Source organism: Cervus elaphus, chromosome 20 (assembly GCF_910594005.1).
Source record: "Cervus elaphus chromosome 20, mCerEla1.1, whole genome shotgun sequence".
In the NCBI taxonomy this organism is placed as follows: domain Eukaryota; kingdom Metazoa; phylum Chordata; class Mammalia; order Artiodactyla; family Cervidae; genus Cervus; species Cervus elaphus.
In genome coordinates, this window is record NC_057834.1 from 130,247,251 (window position 1) to 130,261,213 (window position 13,963).

Below are 13,963 nucleotides of genomic sequence, written 5' to 3' on the forward strand. Positions count from 1 at the left end.
GAAAATTCTGCATCTTTATTTTGAAAGCAGCTCATAGAAGGGAGATTTATACAGAGCGTTCCTTTAGCACAGGTCTGCTTTGTAAATTCGTTCTAAGATACTAGGAGGATATGGTTAATCCAGGAAACTAAGTTGATCTTTATCTCCTGAAAAAGTCAACAGGGTGAAGCAAAGCCAGTGAAAATGAATTTTTTTGCCAGTTTTTAATTTCCTAAGGTTTCCTTTGGTGGTAATAAAACGTGAAATCTAGGGTTTCAGTCCTGCAGCATTAAAATAATTTTTGTATTCAGGCAGGATGGTTGTGATTTTGGGTACAATTGTGAAAGATTTGGGCTGTGCTGTATTTTTGTCCATTACACTTTTTCTGAGTATAGTGGTTTCTTTATTTTCTTTTTTCCTCTTTTAAAAATTGCTTCAGCAGTTCTTATTCCACATCCTGGGGTGTCTAAATGCCATAGTTTCCATAATGGATGGTTTCATTTCTCCCCAAGTGCAGTATTCTCAAGCAGACAGATAAATCTCAGATTTTATATTTATGTAGGAAACCCTTTTCACCTCCCAGTCTTGGAATATGGATGAACCAGCCAATTGTTTGCTTTAAGCTCTCTTAGTTCTTGGGTCTCATCCAAATGAACAATTATTGTTAGAGAAATAAGATTTGTATAATCAGTGGTTCTCAAAAGCCTGTGAACATCTTTGAATGTTACAACTGTGGAGGAGGAGTGCTACTGACATCTAGTTAGTTGGTAGTGACTTGGTATACTGCTAATCATCTTACAGGGCGCAGGATTCCCCCTCACCCTACACACACACACACACACACACACACACACACACAGCTAAGCATCAGGGCGCAGGATTCCCCCTCACCCTACACACACACACACACACACACACACACACACACACAGCTAAGCATCAGGGCGCAGGATTCCCCCTCACCCTACACACACACACACACACACACACACACAGAGCTAAGCATCAGGGTGCAGGATTCCCCCTCACCCTACACACACACACACACACACAGCTAAGCATCAGGGCGCAGGATTCCCCCTCACACATCAGGGCGCAGGATTCCCCCTCACCCTACACACACACACACACACACACACACACACACAGAGCTAAGCATCAGGGCGCAGGATTCCCCCTCACCCTACACACACACACACACACACACAGAGCTAAGCATCAGGGTGCAGGATTCCCCCTCACCCTACACACACATACACACACACACACACACACACACACACACAGCTAAGCATCAGGGTGCAGGATTCCCCCTCACCCTCAACACACACACACAAATACACACACACACACACACACACAGCTAAGCATCAGGGCGCAGGATTCCCCCTCACACATCAGGGCGCAGGATTCCCCCTCACCCTACACACACACACACACACACACACACACACACACACAGCTAAGCATCAGGGCGCAGGATTCCCCCTCACCCTACACACACACACACACACACACACACACACACAGCTAAGCATCAGGGCGCAGGATTCCCCCTCACACATCAGGGCGCAGGATTCCCCCTCACCCCACACACACACACACACACACACACACACACACACACACACACACACACACACAGCTAAGCATCAGGGCGCAGGATTCCCCCTCACCCTACACACACACACACACAGCTAAGCATCAGGGCGCAGGATTCCCCCTCACACATCAGGGCGCAGGATTCCCCCTCACCCTACACACACACACACACACACACACACACACACACACACACACACACACACACACACACACACACACACACACAGCTAAGCATCAGGGCGCAGGATTCCCCCTCACCCTACACACACACACACACACACACACACACACACACACACACACACACACACACACACACACACACACACACACACACAGCTAAGCATCAGGGCGCAGGATTCCCCCTCACCCTACACACACACACACACACACACACAGCTAAGCATCAGGGCGCAGGATTCCCCCTCACCCTCAACACACACACACAAATAAGTGGTCCAAACACACACACACACACACAAATAATTGGTCCAAAATGTCATAGTTGAGAAACTTTGACATGTATGAAGTAGCTGGTGAATAGCAGAAAGATAGTATCTAATTATTAGCTGATGTGGATGTTCCAAATGCAGAAGTAGTTCAGGAAGTAGATTAGTTTGAACTGAAATGGTCTGGAAAGATTTTTTTGGAGAGAAGACTGGCTTTTAAGCCAGAAACAAAGTGCTGTACTTACAATAAAGTAAGAATACACCCCAGTTGAAGGAAATAGTTTTAGGAAAGTCCCCTAGTGTAGACCATGGTTTCTGTGGAGTCCAAGAGGGAAAATGAATATAGCTAGAGGCAGAATCAGGGGTAGGAAGGATGAGACAATGTAAACCAGTGATGATGGATCTCTATGTCAGATTAGGAGTTTGGGCTGAAGCATGAAGTATGAGTGGGGGTCTTAAGTAGAAGAATAAAATGGTGGGTGAGTATTTTAGAAAAATTTTGGCAATAGGTGTTTTAGGAAGACAGAATGGATTAGAATGGGGAGAGGTAGCAGAGGAAAGCCAATTAAGATTCTTGAAATTATCTAAGTCTATGGTTATATCGGTTGAAATGGAAAGAAAATTAAGGCTGGCCCTGTGGTCAACATTTCGTTGAGGAATTTTATGTATTTTATCAACATAAAGATGATGAAACAGAGCTAAACTCTGTTTATTGAATTCTGTGAAAAGTACTATATAATGGAGGGCTTAGGGAAAGACCATAGTTAAAATACAGTAGAGAAAAACTCAGAGAGTAAGGAAGAAAGTGGAATAATACGGTATCATAATAACCAAGAGTTTTTTAAGATGGAGGAAGTCAGCAGTATTAGATGCTACAGAGGTGAAAGTTGAGGGTTCAGAAACAGCTATTAGATTTACTAAAAGCACTTTGTTGATGACCTCTGAAGATCCTTTTCAGTGGAAAAGTGGGGTAGAGTCACATTTCAAAGGACTAGAGAGTTGGTAAATAATGAAGAAATGAAGACAGTAGCTGAAAATTATTTATAGAAGAAATTTGACTACAAAAGAAAGGAGAGAAATAAGATAGTCTGGACCTAATTTCTTATCTTTTGTGTATTGACTTCCTTTCCAGTTATAAAGGAATTGGTGGTGTCTGCTGGAAACAGTGTTCAGATTACATTACCTAAGAATGAAGTTCAGTTAAATGCATTTGTTCTTCCAGAACCAGATGCAGGTAAAACATCCACTAAATTTATATAGTGTTTTCATTTATAATGATATCTACATACATTTATTTGTTCTAAAAGTCCTATGAGATTAGGATATAGCTTGCACATGCACAAATATTTATATGATATGAGGCAGTTTAATGTTTGAGATCATGGGCTTTGATATCAAGGCTGGATTCAAATCATAGCTCAGTCAGTCATTGTTGTTCAGTCTCCAAGTTGCATCTGACTCTCTGCGACCCCATGGACTGCAGCATGCCAGGCCTGCTTGTCCCTCGCCATCTCCTGAAGTTTGCCCAAGTTCATGTCCATTGAATCAGTGGTGCCATACAACCATTTCATCCTCTGTTGCCCTCTTCTGCCTTCAGTCTTTCCCAGCATCAGGTTCTCTCTAAGGAGTCGGCTGTTTGCATCAGGTGGCCTAAGTATTGGAGCTTCAGCATCAGTCCTTCCAATGAGTATTAAGGGTTAATTTCCTTTATGATTGACTGGTTTGATCTTGCTGTCCAAGGGACTCTCAAGAGTTCTCCAGCACCACAGGTCAAAAGCATCAATTCTTCAGCTTTCTGCTTTCTTTATGGTCCATCTCTCAGATCTGTACATGACTACTGGAAAGACTGTACCCCTGACTATACAGACCTTTGTTGGCAAAGTGATATCTTTGCTTTTTAATACAGTCTAGGTTTGTCATAGCTTTCCTGCCAAGAAGCAGTCGTCTTCTAATTTCACGGCTGCAGTCACCATTTGCAGTGATTTAAGAGGCCAAGAAGAGAAAATCTGTCACTGCTTCCATCTTTTCACTTTCTGTTTGCCATGAAGTGATGGGACGGGATGCCATGATCTTAGTTTTTTTAATTGTGAGTTTTAAGCTGGCTTTTTCACTGTCCCCTTTCATGCTCATCAAGAGGCTCTTTAGTTCCTTCTTTGCTTTCTGCCTTTAGAGTGGTATCATTTGCATATCTGAGGTTGTTGATATTTCTCCTGGCAGTCTTGATTCCAGCTTGTAACTCATCCAGCCTGGCGTTTCTCATGATGTGCTCTGCATGTAAGTTAAATAAACAGGGTGACAGTTAACAGCCTTGTCATACTCTTCTCAATTTTGAATCAGTCAGTTGTTCCATGTAAGGTTCTAACTGTTGGTTCTTGACCTGCATACAGGTTTCTCAGGAGATAGGTAAGATGGTCTGGTATTCTCATCTCCTTAAGTCATTAGCTGGATGATTTTAAGCTGATTGTTTAACTTTTCTAAGTTTCCATTTCTTTCTCAGTAGAATGAAGATAGTAATCCCTACTTCATAAGGTTACTTTAAGGGTAAAATGAAATGGTATATAAGGTACCTATATACCTTAGTGCCTAGCACATAGTGGATGCTCATTAAATGTAAATTTTATTATATCCATTTAAAAGAGGAAGAAACTGAGACTCGAGTTAGCCTGTTTATTTTGGCCAAACAGCTAGTAAGTAGTAGATACAAAACTTGCAGAGAAGTTATTCAAGACTACTGCTAATATAGATTTGTCACTTAAAGAAAAAAAACCAAGCCCAATGTAATATACAATATTCAGATTTATAAGATATATAAATTAGGGGATTATTAGCTTATTATTTAAGAAAACTTTTATAATATGAGCATCCCTTTCTCATGTATATGTTAGTATACCAAAGTTTGACTTACTTATTTTCTCAAGACTGTCTGTGACATGAAGTAAAGCATACTTTGATGGAAAATGATTGCGTTGGGTTTGTGTTACTCTCATTATAAGGTGGTCTTCCCTTGTGGCTCAGCTGGTAAAGAATCCGCCTGCAGTGCAGGAGACCTGGGTTCGATCCCTGGGTTGGGAAGATCCCCTGGAGAAGGGAAAGGCTACCCACTCTGGTATTCTGGCCTGGAGAATTCCATGGACTGTATAGTCCATGGACTATATGTCGCAAAGAGTCGGACACGACTGAGCGACTTTCACTTTCACTTTTCTTTATAAGGTAGGTCAAGTAGCTAGTTATAAGGCTAGTTAAACAGAATGCTATACTGTATTCAGAATGCCTTTTTAGGTCCATTTTAGGAACACATTTCTGGTACAATATCCTTACTTTCTGGGCCTACTTATGCAAAAAGTGCTTTTCCAGAACCTAAATGCCCTCCGTCTCTGTTCTGTATTTCTGCCCTCAAATTGAGTTTTCCTAATCAATTCGTTCCGCCTTCCTGTAAAGAAACATTTTCCTTTCCTGCTCTGGTGATAAGGTGAATGGACCTGGTGGCCTTTGGAGGTGCAGGCGAGGAGAGAGCTGCTTCGGGCTACAGTTGCTTCCGCTCTTTTCTGAAAGGCACCCTGGGTCTACTGTGTTTTCTTTTCTTACCCTGTCTGCATGTGGGTGAGTTAACGTCACCTTGTGTATCAGTCTTCCAAAACACATCAGTTCAAAGACAGATTCTTTCAACTCTCCTTTTCCCAGTTTCTTCAGCCTTTATCTGGTGGTACCTGAGCTGGATGGTCTCAAACTTTCAAAGGCTGGGGACAGTGAGGCAGGACCAGTTCTGCCCGTTCATCCCCCTCGTCATCTTTGGCAACCCTGAAGCGCCTCTCAGGCATGGGTTCAGAGGCATGGATTGAAAACCACTGCCCTAAATCATTAAAACCAGCATTCTGTCTAACACACCTACACTCCGATGTTCCTGTCCTTGGGCAAATTCCTGTCTGTAAGGCATAATTCATCCCCCTGAGCTTTTCTGTCCTAGGAATATCGTCATATTTTGAAATCTGTGTTGCTAGCCTTACATATGAGAAAATTGTCAGTTCCTAAACTAGTGTGAGTCTGTTTTCTGTGTGGAAAAATTTTTTCTAACTACAGTTCAAGAAATTTCATCTCTTAGCACCAGTCCTACTTCTCCTACTTCTTTTCTGCTCCTCACCTCACCTAACTTTTACATCTACATTTATTAGAGCTGCCTGGGGCTGACAGTTGGCTAAAACAAAGCCAGTATTTTCTGGAGGAAGAAAGAGTAGAAGATCTTATATCTCAGGCTTATAAAGTAAAATCTCGTCTTAAGTCTGTTTGGAATTAAGTTCTATGTGTTAACTTCAACTTTTGAACTCATGAAATAAAAAGATGACCATTCTCTGTAAGCATTTGAGGCTTTTCCTTTTCCTTTTATTTTTCCCTTTTTGGGTAGTAACTTAAATTAAACCTTCCTACCAAATCTCACCCTTTCCTAGCCATTAAATGCATTTTATTCCCCAAAATATTTAAGACCACTTTAACTGGGGAGGAATCCCACTTAGATAACAGGATTCCATGGTCACTCTAGATAGTCATATAGTCTAAGTTGCAAGTGAGGACCATTTAATGCTTCATGTGATCTTAATTAATTTCAGTGGGCCCTGTTTTTAAATGGGCCATTCCCTACCACCTTCTGCAGTGTGTTATTTAGCTCAGCAGGAATGAAGTAGCTCTTTTAACTCACCAGGGTGTGATGACCTCAGTGAGACGAGCATTGTTAGCACTCTGTAAAAAGCTATTTTTGAACCATGTTATTTAGAAGTCATTGCTATTCTTTGTTGCCTAAGAAGTTTTGCAAGAAAATGGCCTTTGTTCCCAATGAGTTCATCCATAGTGGTTGGTAGGGCATGTATTTTCACTGGGTGCCACACCATGAGCAACTCGGTATTTTAGGGGAGGATTGGTCCAGAGCAGGGTGGGTATGGGGCAGGAGTGAGCTTGGCTGGGGGGAAGTGGAAGCAGCCCTGACTGTAGCCATCAGCAGAATCTACCCTTCCTTTCAACAGAATGTTTGGTTTCGCTTTGGCATTAGGGTGAAATCTTGAAAACTAAGTTCTTGTCAAGACTAGAAAAATTTTGTTATTGGCAGGCTATGTGGCTGCCCTCTTTGTGTGTAGGTTTGTGTTTTCATGATTTTTGTAACTGCCCTTCCATAGGAGAAACCTACACCTACGACTGGCAGTTGATTACTCATCCTAAAGACTATAGTGGAGAAATGGAAGGGGAACATTCCCAGATCCTGAAGCTGTCCAAGGTGAATTTGCCTCCTGTCATTTGCAGGGATGGGGTAGAGGTCTTGACCATTTTCTAAAATGTATAATATAGAACTTTCTGTCCACACTAAAGTTAGGAACAATCTTTCAGAAGTGAATCCTCCAAAAATCTGGCTGGCTGACATCCAGTATTTGTTAGTGTATGATTCTCAAATTTTCATTTATGGTGAGAATATAAGCATAGTGGTGATAGCTGAAAATATACACTAAACAGCTTTTAAGGGTAACATAAGGATTTTAGAATTTGGGAGATAAGCTAGGTTATTTGTGGCCGTATGACTGTGTAAATTGGCTCAGTCTTTTTTGGGATTCTGTATAGTTATTAAGAGCCATAAAGATGTTCATATTCTTTGGCCAAGCAATTTCTCTTTCTGTCTGTCTTTCTTTTAACAACTGTTCATTGTACATTAGTTATGTGGGAAGAATTGGAGATTTACTAGTTACTAATCATAATATTAATATTTATGGAAAATAGAGTCTAGTAGGTGCTACTGACTGAAGCAGGTAATTAAAACAGGGATACACTGGGTCAGTGTAGGGGGTATTGAAGCCCCAGGGAGTTAGAGTAGATTTGTTAAGAGAGTTGGCCCAGTTGGGTCATGAAATGTGACTGGCTTACTGGATAAAGGTTGGAGTGGTAATATACCCAAACAGAGGAAGGAATGTGTCCACTGGGCCAAATGATAGAGGAAATATGGGGAAAAGGGAATTATATGTGGTTCATCCTGACTGGACCCCATGGTATGAGAAGAGCAGTGGCACAAATGAGTTGGAGGGGTGTCGGGGCCAGATTGCACAGACTTGTGTGCTAGAAGAAGGACTTTGATTCTTATCCAGAGGGAGCCCTTGAAAGGTTTTAAGCAGCAGAATGACATGTTCAGGTTTTCAGTTTAGAGAGCTCACCCTGACTGCAGATTGGAGGAGAGAAGGCTCACACTGGGCACACGGTGAAGAGTCTGTTGAGACATGTAGGCATGAGATTGATGATAGTGTGTGTGGAAAAACAAGTAACATAAGCCGTACAAACCACCCATTGAGCTCTTTCCATGTGCTAGACACAGTGCTAATTGTTTTATGCAATTATTTCATTTAATCTTCCTAAAAACCCCAAATGTAACATTAATGTCTGTTCTACAAATGACGAAGCTAAAAATTAGAAAAATAAAGTGGTTTGGTCTAAGTGCACAAGGCTATTAAATGGTAGATTTGAACTGGAATTTTCCATCTCTGAAGCCCATGCTCTTAACAACTGTGCTATGATGAATGGTTAAAAACTAAGGTGATGAATAGAGAGAAGTGGGTGGATTTGAGAAATATTATGGAGGTCAATCTGGTGATCAGTTAATTGGATGGAGGTGTTGGGGACGAGAGGTCTAGGATAATTTTAGCCTTTTGGCCTAGGAACTGGCTGGATGTTGGTGTATTTGTGACAGTATTCACTGAAATGAGAAGTATAGAAAGAGGAGCAGGTTTGGAGGAGATTTGCAGATGATTAATTCATTTTGGGACAGAGTGAGTTTGAGGAACCTGTGAAACATTTGAGTGGAAGTGACCAATAAGTAGCTGAGGGTAAGGGGCTAGAGATCAGGATGCAGGTCTGGGCTGCAGAGATAAATTTGTACACCAGCATCAAATAGATGACAACCAAAGCCATGGTAATAGATAAAATCATCCAAAGATTATATACAGTGAAGAAGTAAATGGATTACAATTGGGGTCCTGGGGGACACAGTCATTAAAGGTATGGAAGGAAGAAGAAATGGGAGAAAATGAGGAGTAGGCACAGAAGTGGAAGTCGAGGAAGGGGAGCATTACAGGAAGAAGGAAGTGATCAGAAATGCTACATGCATTCGATTAGCATGTACCCAAAGGAGATAATTCAAAAGAAAAAACCATTTTGCCTGAAAGATGTTCATCACAGCATTAGTATATAATATTTAAATTTCGGAGACAGCTCAAATATCCAACAATGTGAAATGCTTATGTGAATTATGGCACTTTTATCCACGTACTATTCTGCAGCCATTAAAATGACTGTTAAAGAGACTGTTCTAATGGGAAAAGTGTTCATGCTAAACGAGTTGAAGAAAGAACAATAAAAAGTTTGATACATACCCTGATTTTATCTAGGCCCTGAATGCTGCTGAAATAATGAGCTCCTTGAAGGCAGGGACCTTGCCTTACTCATCTCCAAACTCCAAGCCTAGAACAATGACCATATATAATTGATTCTCAATAAATGTTTGCTGAACAAATAAACTGTTTATAGCTCTTTTTTCATGTGTGTGGTAAAAGATTAGACAGATATAAGAAAAATATGATTAATTGAGGTATTAGGACAATGGGATTGTGGGTTTTTTTGGTTGTTGTTGTTATGTTCATACAGTTAGTAGAAATCAGGAGGGGAAAATATTCAGGTATTTGAGAGCTATTTGGTGTTTTTACAAAATGTTTTTCTTTGCAGAGTTGATTGTTTTAATTTCATAACTGAAGTAGGATGGTTGGGCCCTTAATGTTCTTCTGAAAAGAAAATGGGAGTACAGAGATACTGAAATCCCTTCTGTTGTTCAGAGTCAGCTAGTAATAAGATTCACATTAAAAGCTATGGTTTTTCAGTTTCTAATTCATTGTTTCATCTCTTTAGCTAGTTTACTTTCTCCATTTTGGAAATGGTGCAAGAACAGGAGTATGCAAGAATCAGCATTGAAAAATTTAGGTATACATGCTATTTTAAATATAATTGCTGCTGTTTGTGGTTTTCTAAAAGATCTTCTCTCACTTTTGCAGCTCACTCCAGGCCTTTATGAATTCAAAGTGATTGTAGATGGTCAGAATGCTCACGGGGAAGGCTACGTGAATGTGACAGTGAAACCAGGTGTGTTTCCCAGCCCCAGCCCTGTCTCCATTGCACCCTCTGCAGGATTCCCAAGGGGATAGAGGTTTAACTTTAGGGGTCTTAAATTCTCATTCCTTTTTGGTAATATATTTCACGTATTGGGCAATTCCTAGTTCAGTGGAGTAAAAGGTTAGCCTGGCGAAGTGTATGTAGTTTGATTCTAATGGCATACCTGGCTGGGCAGGGAAAAGGTGGTCACATGGCCCATAGTGTAGTGTGGCCTACTCCTTGAGAATTACTTCTCCAAGTGGGTCATGCTGAGAGAGGACCATGTGTTGTAATTAAGAGACACAGGAAAGGCAGGAGCCTGGGAGAAGCATGTATAAAGAGAACCAGGCCAGTGGCAGGCTCTGTCTGATCTCTTTCCAGAAATGTGGGCCTTTGCACACAGAATTCCTCATTTAAACCCTGCCAGTCCTCTTTTATCTTGAAAGCCAAATCTCATCATCCTTTTCAAGTGATCCACTAGGGCTTCCCTTGTGGCTCAGCTGGTAAAGAATCCACCTGCAATGAGGGAGACCTGGGTTTGATCCCTGGGTTGGGAAGATCCCCTGGAAAAGGGAAAGGCTACCCACTCTGGTATTCTGGCCTGGAGAATTCCACGGACTGTATAGTCCATGGGGTTGCAAAGAGTCGCACATGACTGAGTGACTTTCACTTTCATTGGTAGACTACAGTGCATTAGCAAGGTATCTTGTTTTGCATTTTCAGGAAAATTTGGGGGTAGTTGGAAAGTGACACATACATTGGCACAAATTCTTAATACTGTTTTCTATCTTTGTTGGCAAAGGTTTTCTTTTCCTTCCTTGAACTTTGTAGCCAAATCCCTTCACCTTCTTAAAAATGTGTTAAGCATAAAGACCGTTTGATCATTTCTCAAAGAGGAGGCTGCTGGGTTTATAGCTCACATTCATGAGAGTGGACTGAAGTGTCTTGTTACCTTCCCAGTACTCAGGCCTAATTATCTCACACACAATCAGCTCAGGGATGGTGGAGAAATCACCCATTATTTTTTTCACACAGTCTGTGCCAAGAGATAGTTTGCTTGCCAAGTCCTTTTTTGCACAGAGCTTGTTTGTTGTCCACCTCTGTTCAGCTTGCCTGAAAGCAGTCAGTTGCTGCTATAGTACTTATAACATACTAGATAGTGCATGAGCGTTGAAAGCATGCACATGGCCTTAGCAGTCGTCAGGTTTCCAAGAGGTTTTAACAATCCCGGGTGTGTCAGGTTAGAACGTTAACCTGATCTTGTGACTTTCCCATTTGGCGATGCTCAGCTCTCCAGTTATGTAATGGAAACTGACATATCCTGCACTCAGATATGGCCTGCTTCTCCTGTGATATGGTTTATGAAGCCCTTCTCCCAGTTTCTTGTGGGTCGTTTTTGCAGAGCCCCGTAAGAATCGGCCTCCTGTTGCCATTGTGTCACCGCAGTACCAGGAGATCTCCCTGCCGACCACTTCTACAGTCATCGACGGCAGCCGTGAGTACATGTCTCAGCATGATGGTTTGGAAGAGCATTTGCTGTGTACTCTAGTAAAAGATTTGCAGCCAGCTGTGTCTGAATACTGTTTAGACCAGTCCTCTTGGCCATGCTATGGGAAGACCAACTGTCTGAAGCATTCTATTAGGGAGTAAAAACTAAACAGGCCCTTTTTAAAATCCCCATGTGGCCCGACTAAAGTAATAGTTCTTCTCTGAGATGGTAAAAAAGTAGTAGTATTCATGTACTTTGCGTTATATTAATTGAAGCTTGCTGATTTTCAAATTTGCTTGCCTGGAGTTGCCATTCTTAGTTATGAAAACAAAGCTCCTTCCTATCTGTCATGGCAAGATAAGTACCTGCAAGTCTTGACAAAGAGCTCTCACTTAGCCATCACTGCCCCACCTCTGCCTGGGCTCATTATTAACATTTTACCCTTCAGAGTAGTGTCACCTGATGGGTGACATGAGAGGATTTCTGGGTCTTGGCTGTGTGTGCACAAGAGGTTCAGGCCTGGCATCTCACCAGTGTTCGCTTGGTTTCTTTTGAGACCCATTAGAGTCCAGTTACCCTGACTGTCTTGGCACCACCAGTGGTTTCTGGTAGAGGCAGTCACTGCTTAGCAGAGGAATCTCTAGCAAGGTTAAACATTTCGTGTAGATGCTTCTGGCAAGCAGAGGAGGATGGAAGAGTAGCAGGCCAAAAGGAAGAGACAGAACAGAATGAAGCACTTGTGAGAGTGGTAGGAAGAGTTCACTTAGCAGCATTTATTTTATAGTTTTGAGTAGGTCATAGTTAAATAATGCGTAAGGGTATACAGTGAAGACAATCATTATCATCCCTGTCTCCCAGCTGTCCAGTTTTCTTCCAGACGACAACTGGTATTATTTTATGCATCTTTCCAGAGATACTTTATGTGTTTATAAGAAAATATACAGTCTGACAACACATTACACACTAAATTATGTACAATGCTTGTTTCTATATGTTGGAGAATTTTTCTGAATTAATACATGCAATACTTCTTCACTGTTTTTTTCTTTTAATGATTATGTAGCCTTCCATTATATGAATGTATAATTTCATTGTATAAATATATACTTGTTTTCAGTCAGTCTCTATTGATGACCATTTAAATTATTTTTTATTTGCTTTTAAAATAATATTACCATGAATAATCTTATAAGCATGATAGTTAACACAAATATTAAATGTTCTACAGATATACAACACAAGTGCAAGTATATATATAGGATTAAGTTCCTCAAAGAGGTATTGCAGGGACAAAGATAAATTTTTCCCAAATTGCTGTTTATAGAGGTTTCAATTTATGCTTCCACCATGACATTATGAGGGGTCCTCTTCCCCCACACCTTGACCCATATAATTTGTTAGGAGATTTTGGTGTTTACCAATTAGCTAGGTTAAAAAGTGCTGTGCCAAGTGTAAATTTCCTTTTATTTTAAGTAGGTTTAATCACTTTTATTTTAAGTAGGTTTAGTCACTTTTGATTTTACTTTTTTTATACAGTAACATTTTAACGAGAGGTTGCCTATGTTGGAGTCCTTGGAAAACTATGCAGTGGAATGTTCATAGACAGGCAGAATGACCCAGTAATCCTAGGAAAGAAACACTCTGGAGAGATAGTCTGTAATTTCATTAAGTTTTTCTAGACTTTCCTAAACTCATGAAGTTTTCCTAAACACAATGAAGAGATAGTCTGTAATTTCATGGAGTTTTCCTAGTAGTTGCCCTGGTTTGTGTAAGCTGGATAAATGCTGAGACCCAGTGCTCTCATGTTGTAACTGATATTTCTTTATGACCAAGAAAGCACTGATGATGATAAAATTGTCCAGTACCACTGGGAAGAACTTAAGGGACCTCTGAGAGAAAAGAAGATTTCTGAAGATACCGCCATATTAAAACTAAGTAAGCTCGTTCCTGGGAACTACACTTTCAGGTAAATTTGGATCCTTTAAGCTTACCATAGGCCATTTTTTCCCCCCTTATGAGTTTTACATTATTAAAAGAGTAACTCTGACAGATATCAAATTCCCTGTAGAGCTGATTGATAATATAACCTTTGGTTCCATTGGTTCTTTATGCCATGTGGCAATTGTGGTCAAAACAGTGATAACTTTTTAGGGCAAAGGTCCTTGCATAATAGATCAGGACCCACACAGCTACTCCTTCTCAGAGCCATACTTGGCATATATCCAGACCTTTTTATGGAATTTCTGTCATAAACTAGAACATCTTCCTTTGCCTTTTC

General features: G+C 40.9%; 1 protein-coding gene across 5 annotated transcripts in view; it reads left to right on the forward strand.

Moving 5' to 3' along the window:
- KIAA0319L (KIAA0319 like) overlaps positions 1 to 13,963 on the forward strand; it is a 94,599-nt gene that overhangs the window by 56,341 nt on the left and 24,295 nt on the right. For all 5 annotated transcript variants that reach the window (XM_043875785.1, XM_043875787.1, XM_043875784.1 and 2 more), the window contains exons 5-9: positions 3,166 to 3,267; positions 7,196 to 7,293; positions 10,100 to 10,187; positions 11,599 to 11,691; positions 13,519 to 13,651. In XM_043875785.1, coding sequence (XP_043731720.1) covers positions 3,166 to 3,267; positions 7,196 to 7,293; positions 10,100 to 10,187; positions 11,599 to 11,691; positions 13,519 to 13,651 — 514 coding nt within the window. The remainder of the gene's footprint in view (positions 1 to 3,165; positions 3,268 to 7,195; positions 7,294 to 10,099; positions 10,188 to 11,598; positions 11,692 to 13,518; positions 13,652 to 13,963) is intronic.